An 18,687-nucleotide genomic window follows, 5' to 3' on the forward strand; every position below is an offset into this window, starting at 1 on the left:
ATGATTCAATCTTAGCCCTGTATTGACGCTTTGCCTTTTTGATGGTTCGTCGCAGGGCATAGCGGGATTTCTTGTAAGCTTCCGGGTTAGAGTCCCGCACCTTGAAAGCGGCAGCTCTACCCTTTAGCTCAGTGCGAATGTTGCCTGTATTCGATGGCTTCTGGTTGGGGTATGTACGTACAGTCACTGTGGGGACGACGTCCTCTATGCACTTATTAGTACATGTTCCAGTCTGTGATAGCAAAGCAGTCCTGTAGTTTAGCATCTGCTTCATCTGACCATTTTTTTATAGACCGAGTCACTGGTGCTTCCTGCTTTCATTTTTGCCTGTAAGCAGGAATCAGGAGGATAGAGTTTTGGTCGGATTTACCAAATGGAGTGTGAGGGAGAGCTTTGTACGCATCTCTGTGTGTGGAGTACAGGTGATCAAGAATTATTTTCCCTCTGGTTGCACATTTAACATGTTGATAGAGATTTGGTAGAACTGATTTAAGTTTCCCTGCATTAAAGTCTCCGGCCACTAGGAGCGCCGCCTCTGGGTGAGTGGTTTCCTGTTTGCTTATTTCCTTATACAGCTGACTGAGTATGGTCTTAGTGCCAGCATCTGTCTGTGGTGGTAAATAAACAGCCACGAAAAGTATACCTGAGAACTCTCTTGGCAGTGTGGCCTGCAGTTTATCACAATATACTCTACTTCAGGCGAGCAAAATCTAGACACTTCCTTAGATTTCGTGCACCAGCTGTTGTTTACAAATATGCACAGACCCCCCCCCATCTTACTGTAGTGTGCTGTTCTATCCTGCCCGTGCAGCGTGTATCCCGCTAGCTGAATATTCATGTCGTCATTCAGCCACAATTCCATGAAGCATAGGATATTACAGTTTTTGATATCCCGTTGGTAGGATATTCGTGATCGTACCTCGTCTAGTTTATTGTCCAATGATTGCGTGTTGGCGAGTAATATTGACGGTAACGGCAGCGTTCCTAGTTGTCTTCTGCGGGTCCGGACGAGGCATCTGGCTCTTCGCCATCTCCGTCGCTTCCTTTTGTGAATAATTGGGATGTCTGCCCTGTGGGGTGTTTGGAGAATATCGTGTGAGTCCTGCTTGTTGTTGTTGAAGAAATCTTTGTCTAATCCGAGGTCAGTGATCGCTGTCCTGATATCCAGAAGCTCTTTTCTTCTGTAAGATACGGTTGCAGAAACATTATGTACAAAATAATTGACAAATATCGCGAAAAACCCCCACATAATAGCACAATTGGTTAGGAGACCGTAAAACAGCGGCCATATCCTCCGGTGCCATTTTCATTCTTGTCTGTCATTTCCAATGGGAGCAAATTAATCATAGTGAGCAGAATAAGCAAGGAGATGGGCAGAGCCAAGCACGCCCTAGCGAGATCCTATTGGCGCGTTCTAGCATGTATTTGCATATTTCCGTTAAGGAACACCTACTCTCTGAAATGCAAGTGTGAAATAACTGAATTCGCCCTTGCACTCCTAAACAATGCACCTTTTAGAAACTTTGGCAAAGGGTAAAGTCAACCAAACTTAGTCCTTTCTTTTAGTTTTGGGAACAGAAAGCGGTATTGAGATCAAATGTTCCATGGATGACAAAATGTGCAGAATGTCGGACAAAATCCATCCCGCTCCACCTTCTCCCACTGTCAGCCACTGGGATTCCTCTCATCACCATATTCGTGATGAGTGGAAATGCCAACCAGATTCTTCAAATGTATACATCTGGTGAAACATCTGGCTCATTGTTCTATTTGTGATAATACATAACATTAATAGACAAGTACAGCACAAGGAAAGAAATACAGTGGCAAGAGAAAGTATGTGAATTGTGAATGGATTTCTGCATAAATTGGTCATCAAATTTGATCTGATCTTCATCTAAGTCACAACAATAGACAAACAGTGTGTGTTAGTTGGTTTGGTAGTCTCATTTACAAATTTTTCTAACCCTGGCAGTTATTCTGAATGCTGATTGTGGGTCAATGAAAGTTCAAATTGTTGGATATCCTCACTCAGCGGCTGGATTCCAAAAGGCATTAGACATCGGTATGCAAGCCAGAAAATGTGATATGGTGCTGGTTTTGTGGGCGACCAGCATTTGCTGGTGACCAGTGTTCAAAGCACAGTGAAGGCTGGTCACCAGTAAAAACACAAAGGCTGGTACACAGCAAAAACAAAGCGAAGGCTGGTCACAAGTACAAACACAACGAGTTCTGGTCACCAGCAAAAACACAACGAAGGCTGTTACCCAGCAAAAACAAAGCAAAGGCTGGTCACCAGTAAAAACACAATGAAGGCTGGTCTATGCTGTTTTTTTCAGCAGGATAAGCAGGTCTTGATATCCTGATATTCTAATCTCACAGCACCAGTTGTTCTGTAAACAGCGGAGAGAATCTCACAACATCAGGAATCATCCCACAACATCAGGAATCATCCCACAACATCAGGAATCATCCGTGTCCTTTGTTCTTCCACTTGACATTAGCTACAATGTTTCACTAAATTCCCCTGACATGAATATAGCTACCTTGTTTCACTAAATTCCCCTGACATGAATATAGCTACCTTGTTTCACTAAATTCCCCTGACATGAATATAGCTACCTTGTTTCACTAAATTCCCCTGACATGAATATAGCTACCTTGTTTCACTAAATTCCCCTGACATGAATATAGCTACCTTGTTTCACTAAATTCCCTGACATGAATATAGCTACCTTGTTTCACTAAATTCCCCTGACATGAATATAGCTACCTTGTTTCACTAAATTCCCCTGACATGAATATAGCTACCTTGTTTCACTAAATTCCCCTGACATGAATATAGCTACCTTGTTTCACTAAATTCCCCTGACATGAATATAGCTACCTTGTTTCACTAAATTCCCCTGACATGAATATAGCTACCTTGTTTCACTAAATTCCCCTGACATGAATATAGCTACCTTGTTTCACTAAATTCCCCTGACATGAATATAGCTACCTTGTTTCACTAAATTCCCCTGACATGAATATAGCTACCTTGTTTCACTAAATTCCCCTGACATGAATATAGCTACCTTGTTTCACTAAATTCCCCTGACATGAATATAGCTACCTTGTTTCACTAAATTCCCCTGACATGAATATAGCTACCTTGTTTCACTAAATTCCCCTGACATGAATATAGCTACCTTGTTTCACTAAATTCCCCTGACATGAATATAGCTACCTTGTTTCACTAAATTCCCCTGACATGAATATAGCTACCTTGTTTCACTAAATTCCCCTGACATGAATATAGCTACTTTGTTTCACTAAATTCCCCTGACATGAATATAGCTACCTTGTTTCACTAAATTCCCCTGACGTGAATATAGCTACCTTGTCATCTACAGTTCCTGCCTGACATGGGTATCCTGGGGTAACATGTAATCTCTTGCATATGGAGTTGCACCGAAGTATCACTCCCGCTATTTCCCCCTAATTTTGAGCTCAGCAACCTTGAATCGTGTAGTTTCCTCCCACTAAAGTTTCAACCTAATAGTTTCCAGACAAGCAAAAAGGTGGAAAGGGTTCCCACTCAAAACGTAATGGTTTCCACCTCAACAATTTCCATTTTATTTTTCCTACACCACATTCATACAGCAGTACATATGCTTAGGTTTACAAGTTATTTAGGTCAATAAGTGGAGAGGCGTTGTGTTGTGAGGGGCTGTTTTAAAAAAAGTTCATTTAGCTGTTTGCTTTAATGATTTGAGATGGCAGGGATCTCCATTTGACCCAGGCTCTATAAACCCTGTGCGTTGCTTTAACTTCATTTGAATTTTGGGACTGTGAATAGACCCCTGGTAGCATGCCTGGAGGGATAAGTACAGTTGAAGTCGGAAGATTACATACACTTAACTTGGAATCATTAAAACTTGTTTTTCAACCACTACACACATTTCTTGTTAACAAACTATAGTTTCGGCAAGTCGGTTAGGACATCTACTTTGTGCATGACACAAGTAATTTTCCAACAATTGTTTACAGACAGATTATTTCACTTATAATTCATTGTATCACAATTCCAGTGGGTCAGAAGTTTACATACACTAAGTTGACTGTGACTTTAAACAGCTTGGAAAATTCATGGCTTTAGAAGCTTCTGATAGGCTAATTCACATCATTTGAGTCAATTGGAAGTGTACCTGTGGATGTATTTCAAAACCTACCTTCAAACTCAGTGCCTCTTTGCTTGACATCATGGGAAAATCAAAAGAAATCAGCCAAGACCTCAAATTGTTTTTGTAGACCTCCGCAAGTCTGGTTCATGCTTGGGAGCAATTTCCAAACGGCTGAAGGTACCACATTCATCTGTACAAACAATAGTACGCAAGTATAAACACCAGGGACCACACAGCCGTCATACCTCTCAGGAAGGAGACGCGTTCTGTCTCCTAGAGATGAACGTACTTTGGTGCGAAAAGTGCAAATCAATCCCAGAACAACAGCAAAGGACCTTGTGAAGATGCTGGAGGAAACAGGTACAAAAGTATCTATATCCACAGTAAAACGAGTCCTATATCGACATAACCTGAAAGGCCGCTTAGCAAGGAAGAAGCCACTGCTCCAAAACTGCCATAAAAAAGCCAGACTACGGTTTGCAACTGCACATGGGGACAAAGATCGTACTTTCTGGAGAAAAGTCCTCTGGTCTGATGAAACAAAAATGGAACTGTTTGGCCATAATGACCATCGCTATGTTTGGAGGAAAAAGGGGGAGGCTTGAAGCCGAAGAACACCATCACGGGGGTGACAGCATCATGTTGTGGAGGTGCTTTGATGCAGGACGGACTGGTGCACTTCACAAAATAGATGGCATCATGAGGCAGGAAATGTATGTGTATATATTGAAGCAACATCTCAAGACATCAGTCAGGAAATGAAAGCTTGGTTGCAAATGTGTCTTCCAAATGGACAATGACCCCAAGCATACTTCCAAAGTTGTGGCAAAATGGCTTAAGGACAACAAAGTCAAGGTATTGGAGTGGCCATCAAAAAGCCCTGACCTAAATCCCATATAAACTTCGTGGGCAGAACTGAAAAAGCGTGTGCGAGCAAGGAGGCCTACAAACCTGACTCAGTTGCACCAGCTCTGTCAGAAGGAATGGGCCAAAATTCACCCAACTTATTGTGGGAAGCTTGTGGAAGGCTACCCGAAAGGTTTAACCCAAATTAAACAATTTTAAGGCAATGCTACCAAATACTAATTGAGTGCATGTAAACTTCTGACCCACTTGGAATGTGAATAAATAAATAAAAGCTGAAATAAATCATCCTCTCTACAATTATTCTGACATTTCACATTCTTAAAATAAAGTGGTGATCCAAACTGACCTAAGACAGGGAATTGTTACTATAATTAAATGTCAGGAATTGTGAAAAACTGAGTTTAAATGTATTTGGCTAAGGTGTATGTAAACTTACAACTTCAACTGTATGTCTGTCAGCTGAATGAATAGACCGTATGGAATTTTTAACACATTAATATTTACAAAAATGAGAAGTGTTTTAACTTAGTCAATCTCTTCTATACTTCGAGCCAAGAGAGTTTGAAAGGCATGTTGTTGACATTAGCCCTCTGATTACAGTGAAGAGCAAGACACAGCTCTGTTCTGGACCAGCTGCAGCTTTCCAAGGTTTTTCATTGCAAGACCTGACCATATATTTGGGCAGAAGTCAAAATAAAACGGAAGCCTGCAGTACTTGTTTGGTCGAGTGTGGTGCTAAGAATGCTGAGCATCTCTTTATCACAGACAGACCTCTCACCATCTTTACAACAATTTAATTAATATGCCTTGACTATGACAATTTACAGTCCAACATGTTAAGTCTGCTCAACTTGCTCAACAGCCACTCAACAGCCATCATTCATTACCAGATTCAGCTGAGGTTTAACATTTATGGAGTGATTTGTACCAAATACTATGCTCTTAGTCTTCAACATAATCAGGACTAGTTCATTACTAGCCACCCATTTTGAAACTGACTGCAACTCTTTGTTTTGTGATTTCACTAGCTGTGGCCGCTGACGTGTATGAGGTTGAATCTTCAGCATACATAGACACACAGGCCTGGTGTAAGGCTAGTGGGAGATCATTAGTAAAAATAGAAAACACTAATAGGGATAGTTCAATCAAAAACGTTTTTCTGATGTCAAAAGTGGTGTGATATTGAGATGAGTCAATGTGCCACTCTGCTGTGTTGCTATCCTGCTCTCCTGGTGAAGAACTACAGCATCAGAACATTAAACTGAAAATCAGCAACGGTTTGGAACGAGAAGGAAAAACAGACAAGATTGAGGATTTTTTATTTGCTGTGCAGTTCAATCTCCTGGTGGTGATTGCTCAATGAGAGCTTTACACACACGGTATTCTGCGTGTTTCTACTTAAAATACACTCTTGCCTAGACAGTGTTTCCCCCACTTTTTTTAATTTAGTCAAATATAAAGCTTTGCAATCAAAGCCTAAGCACTGGTGGGGGTTTAGTTCAAATAATTAAAAAGCCCAAGATTACTGAGCGAAAGACAGGAATAGGCAGCTTTCAGAAAGAGAGAGCGATCCAGCAAAACAAATCCAGCATGATTTGCCTCATAAAATCAAGTTTGTTTGCTGCTTGAAAAATAAAGAGATTAGATGCAATGGATGTGTCTGAAAATGTTACTAGTTGTCATACCCTTGCTTCCTCTATCCTGGTTTTCTAAATTCCTCTCAAAGCACATTGGAAGAGAGGATCCAGGAGGTTATTCTCTCTGACCTTCTCCTCCAATGAGATTTGAGACAGCTAGTAACATTTTTAGAGACGGCCAATAAATTCAGCTTTCTGACTCCCTGCTGTCCTCTCCTGGTTTGATAAAGCAATTTGTTCTTCTCTAAAGGTGACGACTACCTTTTCTGTCCACTAACCAGCCCTCAAAGGTTATAAGGGAGTTTACCAAAAAGTCATAACATTTCAAACCATTAATAATCCACAAAATTCAACACAATACATAATTTAATTCTGTGCATTGTTGACTTTATTTTAGGTCTGCATAAATGATCTCCACCATCTCATCTCAAGTGGAGATACATCATGCTGTTACTATAAGTAACACAGTTGCTTTTTGCATTTCAGATCAGAAAATGTTACTCATTGTCATTTTCCTTTTAAAGTTTTACATTTACATAAAAATGAGTTATCAAATTTGATTCTTGTTGATAACACTAATTTCTGTAATCAGATTTACAGTAAATTATGATGATTTTTTTTGGTATGTTAAGATTGGACACATGTAGTGTTAAGGCAAAGGAATTATCTTCACGGATGAATCACAATTACAATAGAACCCAGGATAAAGGGGTTCAGTAAATGTGGTCTGGACTCTGTGGAGGAGGGTCATTGTGTCAGAGACGCTGTAGAAGGACAGAGTTCCTGCACTGTGGTCCAGGTACACTCCTACTCTGGAGGAGGGCGCGACAGGGATTTGAATCGCTTTTGTAAAGTCCTTATCAAAGTCCCTTTTAAATCCCAAACGTGACTCAAATGGTGCCAAATTGTGCCTGATAGAGCAGCCATCTGAATAACATACCAAACACCAGGACTTATCATTGTTCCCAAACCAACACTCTGTTCCACCGTGCCTCTTGATCCCTTTATATGAGACCGCTATAGTAACCATCCCACTCCACTCTACCTCCCAGTAGCAGGCCCCAGACAGACCCTCTTTACACAGCACCTGGTGCCACATCTGAAATCTTTCTGGATTGTGAGGACGTATGATCTGGCGCTCACGACTGTATGCCACCTTTGTGTTCTCTTCAGACAGATACAAACGTTGAGTTGGTGTGTTGGGATCCAAAGTCAGCTGGCAATAATCTGTGAATATATGAGAGAAAAGCTGTGGTGAAGATGAACTCAAGATGTCAGTGCGTATTGTTGAATAAAAAAAGTATGTTTTTGTGTGTGTGTGTTTAACTCACATTTCAAGAACTCTTCTCTGGTCCTGGGCACAGGAGGTGGGACAATGTGAAGTCCTGACACTATGAAAACAGAGAGAATCAAACATGACTGGTCCTTCCAGACTGATCACGTTTACGGTTGCACATTGAGGAATATTCAGAGGTGGAAACTTTCCGCGGGAATTAATGGGAATATATGGGAATTAACGGAAATATATGCTAATTATACAGATGTTTTGCATCGGATATATTTACTATATCATATGGAAACAGAAACAGAAACCTTTTACCTTATCATAAGTAGACATAATTACAAATGATTAAATCCTTCCAATAGAAATGTAAAAAAGTTTTTAGTTATGAATTGAAATTTAATTAAATGAGTTGACAACTTTAATTGAATGACTCTTCACATGGGATGATTTCACTGAACAACAATAGAAAGGGAATTTTGAATGACCCCAATGATCCATCGCATCTCCCAAAAAAGTTTTCAACATACGTCTGTAAAATGATAGTCTAGAAACTAAAGCTTGGTTGTCTTCCTCACAGGCTTCCATGTCTTCTGCCTGGACCTCCTCAATGTCCACCTCTTGAACATCAAACTCTGAGGCCTCATCTTCACTGTCACTTTCCAACCTTGTTGAGGATGGCTCATTGTCAGACTCAAAAAGCCTCAAATTTGCCCGGATGGCCACCAATTTTCAACCCTTGTATTGGTCAACCTGTTGCGTGCTTTGATGTGTGTGTTCCCAAACAAGGACCAGTTGCACTCTGAGGTGGTTGATGTTGGTGGGATTTGGAGGATGATGGCAGCAACAGGGGGAGGAGCCTCAGATCCACAAAGTCCCTTCCACCAAGTGGCTGATGAGATATGTTGGCACGACTGTCATATTGCATCTCCATCCCAAAGCCCTTGCTTGGAAGTGTACATTGCCAGACTGACAAAAATCTTGCCCTCATCCAGGCCAAAGTGCCGAGACATGGTAGTGATGACACAATAGGCCTTGTTGATCTCTGCACCAGACAGGATGCTCTTGCCAGCATACTTGGTGTCCAAGATGTACGCTGCGGCGTGTATGGGCTTCAGGCAGAAGTTTTCACGCTTTTTGATGTATTTCAGAACTGTAGTTTCCTCTGCTTGGAGCAACAGTGAAGTGTGCAGGGCAGTACGGATTGATTCTCTTACATCTGCAAGCAGAGTCTGAACATCAGACAGGATGGCATTGTCTCCCTCAATCCGTGCAATGGCTACTGCTACAGGTTTCAGGAGTTTCAGGCTGCTTACCAATCTCTCCCAAAATACATCATCCAGGAGGATCCTCTTGATGGGGCTGTCCATATCGGCAGACTGTGATATGGCCATTTCTTGGAGAGACTCCTTCCCCTCCAGGATAATGTCAAACATGATGACAACACCACCCCAACGGGTGTTGCTGGGCAGCTCCAATGTGGTGCTCTTATTCTTCTCACTTTGCTTGGTGAGGTAGATTGCTGCTATAACTTCATGAACCTTCACATACCTAACCATTTCATTGGCTCTCTTGTAGAGTGTATCCATTATTTTCAGTGCCATGATGTCCTTGAGGAGCAGATTCAATGCATGAGCAGTACAGCCAATGGGTGAGATGTGAGGGTAGGACTCCTCCACTTTAGACCAAGCAGCCTTCATGTTTGCAGCATTGTCTGTCACCAGTACAAATACCTTCTGTGGTCCAAGGTCATTAATGACTGCCTTCAGCTCATCTGCAATGTAGAGGCCGGTGTGTCTGTTGTCCCTTGTGTCTGAGCTCTTGTAGAATACTGGTTGAGGGGTGGAGATGATGTAGTTAATTATTCCTTGCCCACGAATATTCGACCAACCATCAGAGATGATTGCAATACAGCATGTTTTCTCTATGATTTGCTTGAAATCTTTTCAGAAATCTCTTCCAATACACATTGCCTGTGAGCATCAGAGGTGAACCAGTTCCATACACAGCTCGAGCAAGACATTCATCAGCATTTCTCTGACTACGTTCTTCCATTGAGTCAAAAAAAACTTATGATTCCAGGAGGACCATGAGTTGTTGCTATCCATAAGGTTTCTGATTCATCATTTCAGCTCTACTTCTATTCGAGGGACTTTTATCAGAGGTTGCTTTTTGTGAGCGCTGAGGGGACTTTATGCACTTGGCCAGATTATTCTGCATCTTTGTTGCATTCTTCACATATGATTTGGCACAGTATCTGCAAATGTATACAGCTTTTCATTCTCCATTAGTTTCAGTGAAATGTCATCAGATGGTGCCCATGGCATTTTCCTGGAGAGATTGGAAAAGAAATTGTAAAAAAATATATATAAACAATTCGATGTACAGATAAATAGTTAAGCAGTTAGATTAAACAACTCCTCTGTAAGATACATGTTTTAAAATGAAACATGTATGGAAACAGGTGAATTAACACTCCTCAGTTAAAAGGCTCAAGCAACCTCGGCCAACAGCTCCGCCCCCCCGTAGCTCCTCGCCCAAGCCTCTCCAGGTTCTCCTTTACCCAAATCCAGATAGCAGATGTTCTGAAAGAGCTGCAAAACCTGGACTCGTACAATTTCGCTGGGCTTGACAATCTGGACCCTCTATTTCTGAAACTATCCGCCGCCATTGTCGCAACCCCTATTACCAGCCTGTTCAACCTCTCTTTCATATCGTCTGAGATCCCCAAGGATTGGAAAGCTGCCGCAGTCATCTCCCTCTTCAAAGGGGGAGACACCCTGGACCCAAACTGTTACAGACCTATATCTATCCTGCCCTGCCTATCTAAGGTCTTCGAAAGCCAAGTCAACAAACAGGTCACTGACCATCTCGAATCTCACCGTAACTTCTCCACTGTGCAATCTGGTTTCCGAGCCGGTCACGGGTGCACCTCAGCCACGCTCAAGGTACTAAACGATATCATAACCGCTATTGATAAAAGACAGTACTGTGCAGCCGTCTTCATCGACCTTGCCAAGGCTTTCGACCCTGTCAATCACCATATTCTTATCGGCAGACTCAGTAGCCTCAGGTTTTTCTGATGACTGCCTTGCCTGGTTCACCAACAACTTTGCAGACAGAGTTCAGTGTGTCAAAACGGAGGGCATGCTGTCCGGTCCTCTGGCAGTCTCTATGGGGGTGCCACAGGGTTCAATTCTCGGGCCGACTCTTTTCCCTGCATATATCAATGATGTTGCTCTTGCTGCGGGCGATTCCCTGATCCACCTCTACGCAGACGACACCATTCTGTATACTTCCGGCCCGTCCTTGGACACTGTGCTATCTAACCTCCAAACGAGCTTCAATGCCATACAACACTCCTTCCGTGGCCTCCAACTGCTCTTAAACGCTAGTAAAACCAAATGCATGCTTTTCAACCGTTCGCTGCCTGCACCCGCACGCCCGACTAGCATCACCACCCTGGATGGTTCCGACCTAGAATATGTGGACATCTATAAGTACCTAGGTGTCTGGCTAGACTGTAAACTCTCCTTCCAGACTCATATCAAACATCTCCAATCTAAAATCAAATCTAGAGTTGGCTTTCTATTCCGCAACAAAGCCTCCTTCACTCACGCCGCCAAACCTACCCTAGTAAAACTAACTATCCTACTAACGATCCTCGACTTCGGCGATGTCATCTACAAAATAGCTTCCAACACTCTACTCAGCAAACTGGATGCAGTTTATCACAGTGCCATCCATTTTGTTACTAAAGCACCTTATACCACCCACCACTGCGACCTGTATGCTCTAGTCGGCTGGCCTTCGCTACATATTCGTCGCCAGACCCACTGGCTCCAGGTCATCTACAAGTCCATGCTAGGTAAAGCTCCGCCTTATCTCAGTTCACTGGTCACGATGGCAACACCCACCCGTAGCACGCGCTCCAGCAGGTGTATCTCACTGATCATCCCTAAAGCCAACACCTCATTTGGCCGCCTTTCGTTCCAGTTCTCTGCTGCCTGTGACTGGAACGAATTGCAAAAATCGCTGGAGTTGGAGACTTTTATCTCCTTCACCAACTTCAAACATCTGCTATCTGAGCAGCTAACCGATCGCTGCAGCTGTACAGAGTCTATCGGTAAATAGCCCACCCAATTTTACCTACCTCATCCCCATACTGTTTATATATATTTACTTTTCTGCTCTTTTGCACACCAATATCTCTACCTGTACATGACCATCTGATCATTTATCACTCCTGTGTTAATCTGCAAAATTGTAATTATTTGCCTACCTCCTCATGCCTTTTGCACACAATGTATACTGTGTATACAATGTGTACTTTTGCACACAATGTGTACTCTTTTCTTTCTCTACTGTGTTATTGACTTGTTAATTGTTTACTCCATGTGTAACTCTGTGTTGTCTGTTCACACTGCTATGCTTTATCTTGGCCAGGTCGCAGTTGTAAATGAGAACTTGTTCTCAACCAGCCTACCTGGTTAAATAAAGGTGAAATAAAAAATAAAAAAATAAAATAAAAAGCTAAAACCCACATGGTAGAAAAAAACTAACTATCAGAAATTGTTATCAAGTTAGAAATTATTTAAACCCACTTTGCTGTAGGCTACTATTTACTAGTTAACAAAAAATTATGTATGTCATATAAAATATATTCACCCCACCCAGTATTGTAATCAAAACTTACCTCAACAGCATCTCATTAGTGTGCAAGATCTTGAGAATCAGCTGTAGATGTGATGGAAGAGTGCATGCAGAGGGTTGCAATTGAATTGGGGATAGTTTAACCAAAATATGCCACAAGACCTAGAATTGCCTTGTGTATCCCACAAAAAAGTTTCACTGTTATAAGCTAACATTTTAAAATGAATTTAAGCAAAATTCCCCAAATTCCAGGGCTTAATTTCCCATGGCACTACCAGATTCTAAATTATGAGTCAACTCCATCCATTTAGGACACACTGCAGTGCAAATCAAATGCCCTATCAGGAACGTAACCATCGGCAATTGATTGAATCCCATATTTTAATGTGGTCTAAGAAGATGTGTCCTTACTTTGTACAGACAACATAATTATCTCTCCAGCGCAGATATCTTCAAGTCGGTTTCTCAGCTCAGAGACAGAGTTCATAACATCCTCAAAGGAGACGTGATGGTTGATAGTGATGCTGGGTAAGGCCTCAGACCCAGGAGGGACACAGAGAGACTGAAAACTCTAGATTCAAAGACAAGGAAAAAAGGAAAATATGATTATTGAGAAACACAAATTAGTTGAAAGTTTTATTTTATTTAGTCGTATGGGATACACATGGTATACACCATCCAACAAAATGCTTACTTGCAGGTAGACCAGAGGCTTAGCGCAGTATCCCCACCTCCAATAAACTGCTGTTTTAGAACTCATTTCCTGCTATTCTACACATTTTTTCATGAGGCTGAGAACTTTTTTTTTGCAGTTTTAAAGCCAATTTCCTGTCATAAATAAATAAATGCTTATGACGTGTTCATATGCTATCTGGTGCTATGTTTTTTGTTGTGTATGCCCCCCACCTTGTGGGGTCTGCGAGTGTTCTAAGAAATAAGAAAATATAAGAATACGAACATAAAATGAATGGCTCAGTAGAAGAGAATAAACATTTTAGCATAAGTATAACACAGGAAGGCACAATTTATAGATTCAAATAATTTAATTAAAGATTTCCCTTTAGAGAGACACCTGCTGCAATGGACAGTAACGTCACCTGGAGGAAATGGATGTGATCCTCTGTGTGTGAAAGCTGCTCCAGCTCAGCCTCTCTCCTCTTCAGCTCAGCCACCTCCTGCTCCAGCTGCTTCAGGAGTTCTTCAGCCCGACTCACATTAGCCTTCTCCTGGGCTCTGATAAGCTCCTTCACCTCAGTGCGCCTTCCCTCAATGGAGCGGATCAGTTCATTAAAGATCTTCTCACTACTCTCAACTGCTGCCTGTGTAGAGTGCTGTTAGGACACACAAAGAGGAGAGGTGGGGGGCATTTTAATCACCCCATTCACTCAGCTCTCACCAGAACTCCAGACAGCCTGTTCCCCACAGTGAGGTTCAGTGGGATGGGAATGTGGCCCTCCATGGATTCCTAACTGGCTCTAGTTTTGCTGGACTTTAGTTTAAGAATAGTAAGTCACTTAGAAAGGACAATCTGCTAAGTGAAGGCATGTAAATGTGACTTGTTTCAGGAAACTAGGAGCATGTCGCACATCACTACTTCACAGGAGTGGCATTCGAACATAAACATTTATTTTTTATCAAAATGTGTTTTTTGGCAGAAATGCCTTCTGGAACATGTGAACTTTCATTTGCCTTAACAACAAACTTGTATTCCATCCAAAAATACGAATACAATTGTTAAATTACGTGCCTAGTTCGTTTTGCCACAGAAAAAGACAAGAGCCTACCCGCTGGCCATGATTGACTGAGATAATGGATGGGTTGGAAATGCCGGGAGATGAGTTTGGATTGGTCTGCCATGTAGCACACATCTGTTTATACGTGAGCTGCTCAATATGTGTTGACAGTCCTTTCTACCGTGCTGTTTTTAAAACATATAACATTAGCCATTGAGAAGTACTTTTCTCAACAACATTGATGCCCTGAATTTAACATGCACTATCGACAGATCAGTTGTAAAAAGTGATGGGTTCATTTCTGCACAGGCCACGGTCAGTGTGAACCGGAGTGACTAGACACAACGCTGTCCAAACAAGATGTAACGCCAGCTACAAACAAACGGAGTTAAATGGTTCCACTCTGCTGTGAAGTGATCATCCATGTATATGGGTAAGAGTCTTGCTACATTTTCAGATATGTTTCTAATTTAGTCAGAAAATCATTTTTATTGCAAGTTAAAGCATACTGTTAGTTAGCAAATGTTGCTAATGTTAAATGTATGATCTGTGAGGTCATATTATTTGAATCAGAAAATGTATTTGCATTGCTAGTTATAGCTAATGTTAGCTAGCTAATGCTGAACCTAGTTTGTTAGCTTTAGCTACCTGCAGATTCATACTACATCTATGACAATGTTTGTATTGCTAGTAGTATGAGTTGGGATTATGCTAGTTCATTGTTTAGCTAGCTAGCTACATGTCTAAACAAAGGTCCCTGATTATTACATGACCCATCAAATTAGCCAGGTGTGTCTGGGGATGAATACGGCCAACCACTATATTTCCTGAATATGTGTACATGTCTAGACAATAGTGACCCACTTAGTAGATGTGGCCGTGGGAGGGTTATAGCATTTCCTTCACATGACCAATCAATTTAGACACGTGTGTCAGGTAAGCATCATCTACTAATGATAAAATATTTTATCAGGATATTTTCTGTTTTTGATATTGCTACTATGCAACTAACCACTTCACTATACTGTTTACACCTGTATCCTATGCATGTGACAAATATACTTAGATTTTAGCATGAGTTTACCACATGGCCTCACATGTGAATCCTTAAAGAGATGGGTGGGGCTAATGCTTAAGAGGGTGTGAACGATGCTGAATGGGTGTAGACAAAGAAGAGCTCTCCAGTATGTACCAAAACATTCAAAAGGACATTTTCTCAAAAGTGGGGTTACAAGTTAATCAAATTTCAAAGCAGAATTACTTTCCCATTGTCCGTTAACTGCAGTGTATGATATACCATTTTCTATCTCTGTGTCTCTACTTTTATCTAATGTAAAAAACACCATTTCAAATGTTGGTACAAAAATGTTTTGCTACATAAGACCGAATCGAGGCGCTTGGTCACAAATGGTCAAAACTCACCTTGAATGACTTCACAGCCTTTCTCACCTCCAGCATCTCCTTCTCTCTCTCCTTGATTCTCTGCTTAGATTTCTCCCCCAACTGCCTCTGTAGAGAAACAAATGTCATTTCATTCATTATTTTTCTATTCTAATGAATGATAGTCAGACTTTATGGCATGTCAATGTCCATGTCTTATCGAAGGAAAAGGGTTATGTAGTGTTCTGTGTATTTTTTCCTGTTTTGCAAGTTCATAAATGGAATTCGTCCTTGTTCAGATGCAAATAAGGTACATAGGGACCATCCGTTGTTTTATTTTGTCATTCTTAATATTTAAGCAAGTGAATTAAGGTTCTTACTTGTTTTTCAGCTATTTCGGCTGCAGCAGAGACTATATCATGGCCTTTATGTTGATCCAACATACACAGATGACAGATACATTGCTGATCTGTCCGGCAGTAAACCTCCAGTAGTTTGTCATGATGAGAGCAGATCTTCTCCTGGAGTTGAGTGGAGGCCTTGACCATCTTGTGCTTCTTAAAGGCAGGAGATTCATAGTGAGGCTGGAGGTGTGTCTCACAGTAAGAGGCCAGACACACCAGACAGAACTTGACAGCTTTTAATTTTGTCCCAGTGCAGACGTCACACTCAACATCTCCAGGTCCAGCATAACAGTGAGCAGGAGGAGCAGTTTGGAGTTTTGTCTTCTTCTTCTTCTTCTTTTTAGTATTTTTTTCTGTCAGTGTCTTCACCATTTCAGCCATAACTGTGTTTCTGTTCAGAAAAGGCCTTGGGTTGAAGGTCTGTCTGCACTGGGGGCAGCTGCAGACAAGCTTCTGATCTTCCTGATCCCAGTAGCCTTTAATACAGCCAATACAGTAGCTGTGTCCACAGGGAATAGTCACTGGATCTTTTAGTATCTCCAAACAGATCGAACAACTGACCGAGTCCATGGCTTCTGCCATTTTGAAACACATAAAAAGACTGAGCGTCAGAGATACGTTTAGTTTCTTGTTTGCAGAGTAGGAGTGGCTTTCACGGACCTATAACATTTCACTTCCTGGATCTGTGAACTCACATCTCAGATACCAGTTATGGCCAGCACATACAGTTGAAGTCTGAAGTTTACATACACCTTAGACAAATACATTTAAACACAGTTTTTCACAATTCCTGACATTTAATCCTAGTAAACATTCCCTGTTTTAGGTCAGTTAGGATCACCACTTTATTTTAAGAATGTGAAATGGCAGAGTAATAGTAGAGAGAATTATTTATTTCAGATTTGATTTCTTTCATCACATTCCCAGTGGGTCAGAAGTTTACATACACTCAATTAGTATTCGGTAGCATTGCCTTTAAATTGCTTAACTTTGGTCAAATGTTTCGGGTAGCCTTCCACAAGCTTCCCACAATAAATTGGGTGAATTTTAGCCCATTCCTCCTGACAGAGCTGGTGTGGCAATCTGATGTGACACATGTAATGTCAGTTTAGTTGATGGTTGCTGGTCCAACTGTCCTGGAATGTTGACTTGAATGGGCATGGCTGTTCTAGTAAATGTAATTCTACAGGTGACAATCTCAATTACAATGCCTCAAAGAAAGTTCTCTCTCTCTCTCTGGCTATGGCGCTCTACTTAAAGTTGAAGTTTACATACACTTAGGTTGGAGATTAAAACTTGTTTTTCAACCACTCCACACATTTTTTGTTAACAAACTATAGTTTTGGCAAGTCGGTTAGGACATCTACTTTGTGCATGACACAAGTCATTTTCCAACAATTGTTGACAGACAGATTATTTCACTGTATCACAATTCCAGTGGGTCAGAACTTTACATACACTAAATTGACTGTGCTTTTAAACAGCATGGAAAATTCCAGAAAATTATGTCATGGCTTTAGAAGCTTCTGGTAGGCTAATTGATATAATTTGAGTCAATTGAGGTATAACTGTGGATGTGTTTCAAGACCTACCTTCAAACTCAGTTCCTCTTTGCTTGACATCATGAGAAAATCAAAAGGAACCAGCCAAAAATTGTAGACCTCCACAAGTCTGGTTCTTCCTTGAGAGCAATTTCCAAATGCCTGAAGGTACCAGGTTCATCTGTACAAAAAATAGTACATAAGTATAAACACCACAGGACCACGCAGCCATCATAGCGCTCAGGAAGGAGACTCGTTCTGTCTCCTAGAGATGAACGTACTTTGGTGCGAAAAGTGCAAATCAATCCCAGAACAACAGCAAAGGACCTTGTGAAGATGGAGGAAACAGGTACAAAAGTATCTATATCCATAGTAAAATGATTCCTATATCGACATAACCTGAAAGGCTGCTCAGCAAGGAAGAAGCCACTCCTCCAAAACCGCCATAAAAAGCCAGACTACGGTTTACAACTGCACATGGGAACAAAGATCGTTATTTTTGGAGAAATGTCCTCTGGTCTGATGAAACAAAAATAGAACTGTTTGGCCATAATGACCATTGTTATGTTTGAGCATGGTGAAGTTACTAATTACACATTGGATGGTGTATCAATACACCCAATCACTACAAAGATACAGGCGTCCTTTCTAACTAAAATGCCAGAGACGAAGGAAACAGTTGCAGAGTTTAATGGCTGTGATAGGAGAAAATGGGAAGATGGATCAACAACATTGTAGTTACTCCACAATACTAACCTAAATGACATAGTGAAAAGAAGGAGGCCTCTACTTAATCACAATAATCCAAAACACACATCCTTTTTGTAATAAAGCACTGAAGTAAAACTGCAAAAAATGTGGCTAAGAAATGTACTTTATGTCCTGAATACAGTGTTATGTTTGGGGCAAACAACATATCACTGAGTACCACTCCTATTTTCAAACATGGTGGTGGCTGCATCACGTTATAGGTATGTTTGTCACCGGCAAGGACTAGGGAGTAATTCTGGCTAAAAATAAATAG

The 18,687-nt window shown here is 41.2% G+C and overlaps 1 protein-coding gene across 2 annotated transcripts; it reads right to left on the reverse strand.

Annotated features, from left to right (window-relative positions):
• Nucleotides 1-6,335: 6,335 nt before the first annotated feature.
• On the reverse strand, nucleotides 6,336-16,750 carry LOC112245429 (E3 ubiquitin/ISG15 ligase TRIM25). Of its 2 annotated transcripts, none has more exons than XM_024413529.2 (6): nucleotides 16,099-16,745; nucleotides 15,761-15,847; nucleotides 13,703-13,936; nucleotides 13,017-13,176; nucleotides 8,002-8,061; nucleotides 6,336-7,897 (listed from the first exon to the last, which is right to left on the reverse strand). In XM_024413529.2, the coding sequence occupies exons 1-6, from the start codon at nucleotides 16,714-16,716 to the stop codon at nucleotides 7,320-7,322; spliced, it is 1,737 nt and encodes a 578-aa protein (XP_024269297.1). In that variant the 5' UTR covers nucleotides 16,717-16,745; the 3' UTR covers nucleotides 6,336-7,319. The 2 variants fall into 2 exon arrangements, with proteins under 2 accessions (XP_024269297.1, XP_024269298.1); XM_024413530.2 differs by lacking the exon at nucleotides 6,336-7,897 and adding an exon at nucleotides 12,649-12,689 and having other exon boundaries at nucleotides 16,099-16,750.
• Between the last annotated feature and the right edge of the window lie 1,937 nt (nucleotides 16,751-18,687).

The sequence above is a fragment of the Oncorhynchus tshawytscha genome, linkage group LG06 (assembly GCF_018296145.1).
Source record: "Oncorhynchus tshawytscha isolate Ot180627B linkage group LG06, Otsh_v2.0, whole genome shotgun sequence".
NCBI lineage: Eukaryota > Metazoa > Chordata > Actinopteri > Salmoniformes > Salmonidae > Oncorhynchus > Oncorhynchus tshawytscha.

What these genes read in the sequence shown, in the direction of transcription:
- LOC112245429 (XM_024413529.2), bottom strand. Translation starts at nt 16,716, where the DNA reads ATGTGTTTCAAAATGGCAGAAGCCATGGACTCGGTCAGTTGTTCGATC. An exon ending in AATTATGTTGTCTGTACAAA is followed by an intron (nt 8,062 to 13,016) that starts GTAAGGACACAT and finishes CTGTTTTCATAG; the next exon opens with TGTCAGGACTTCACATTGTC. An exon ending in CAGAGAAGAGTTCTTGAAAT is followed by an intron (nt 7,898 to 8,001) that starts GTGAGTTAAACA and finishes ATATATTCACAG; the next exon opens with ATTATTGCCAGCTGACTTTG.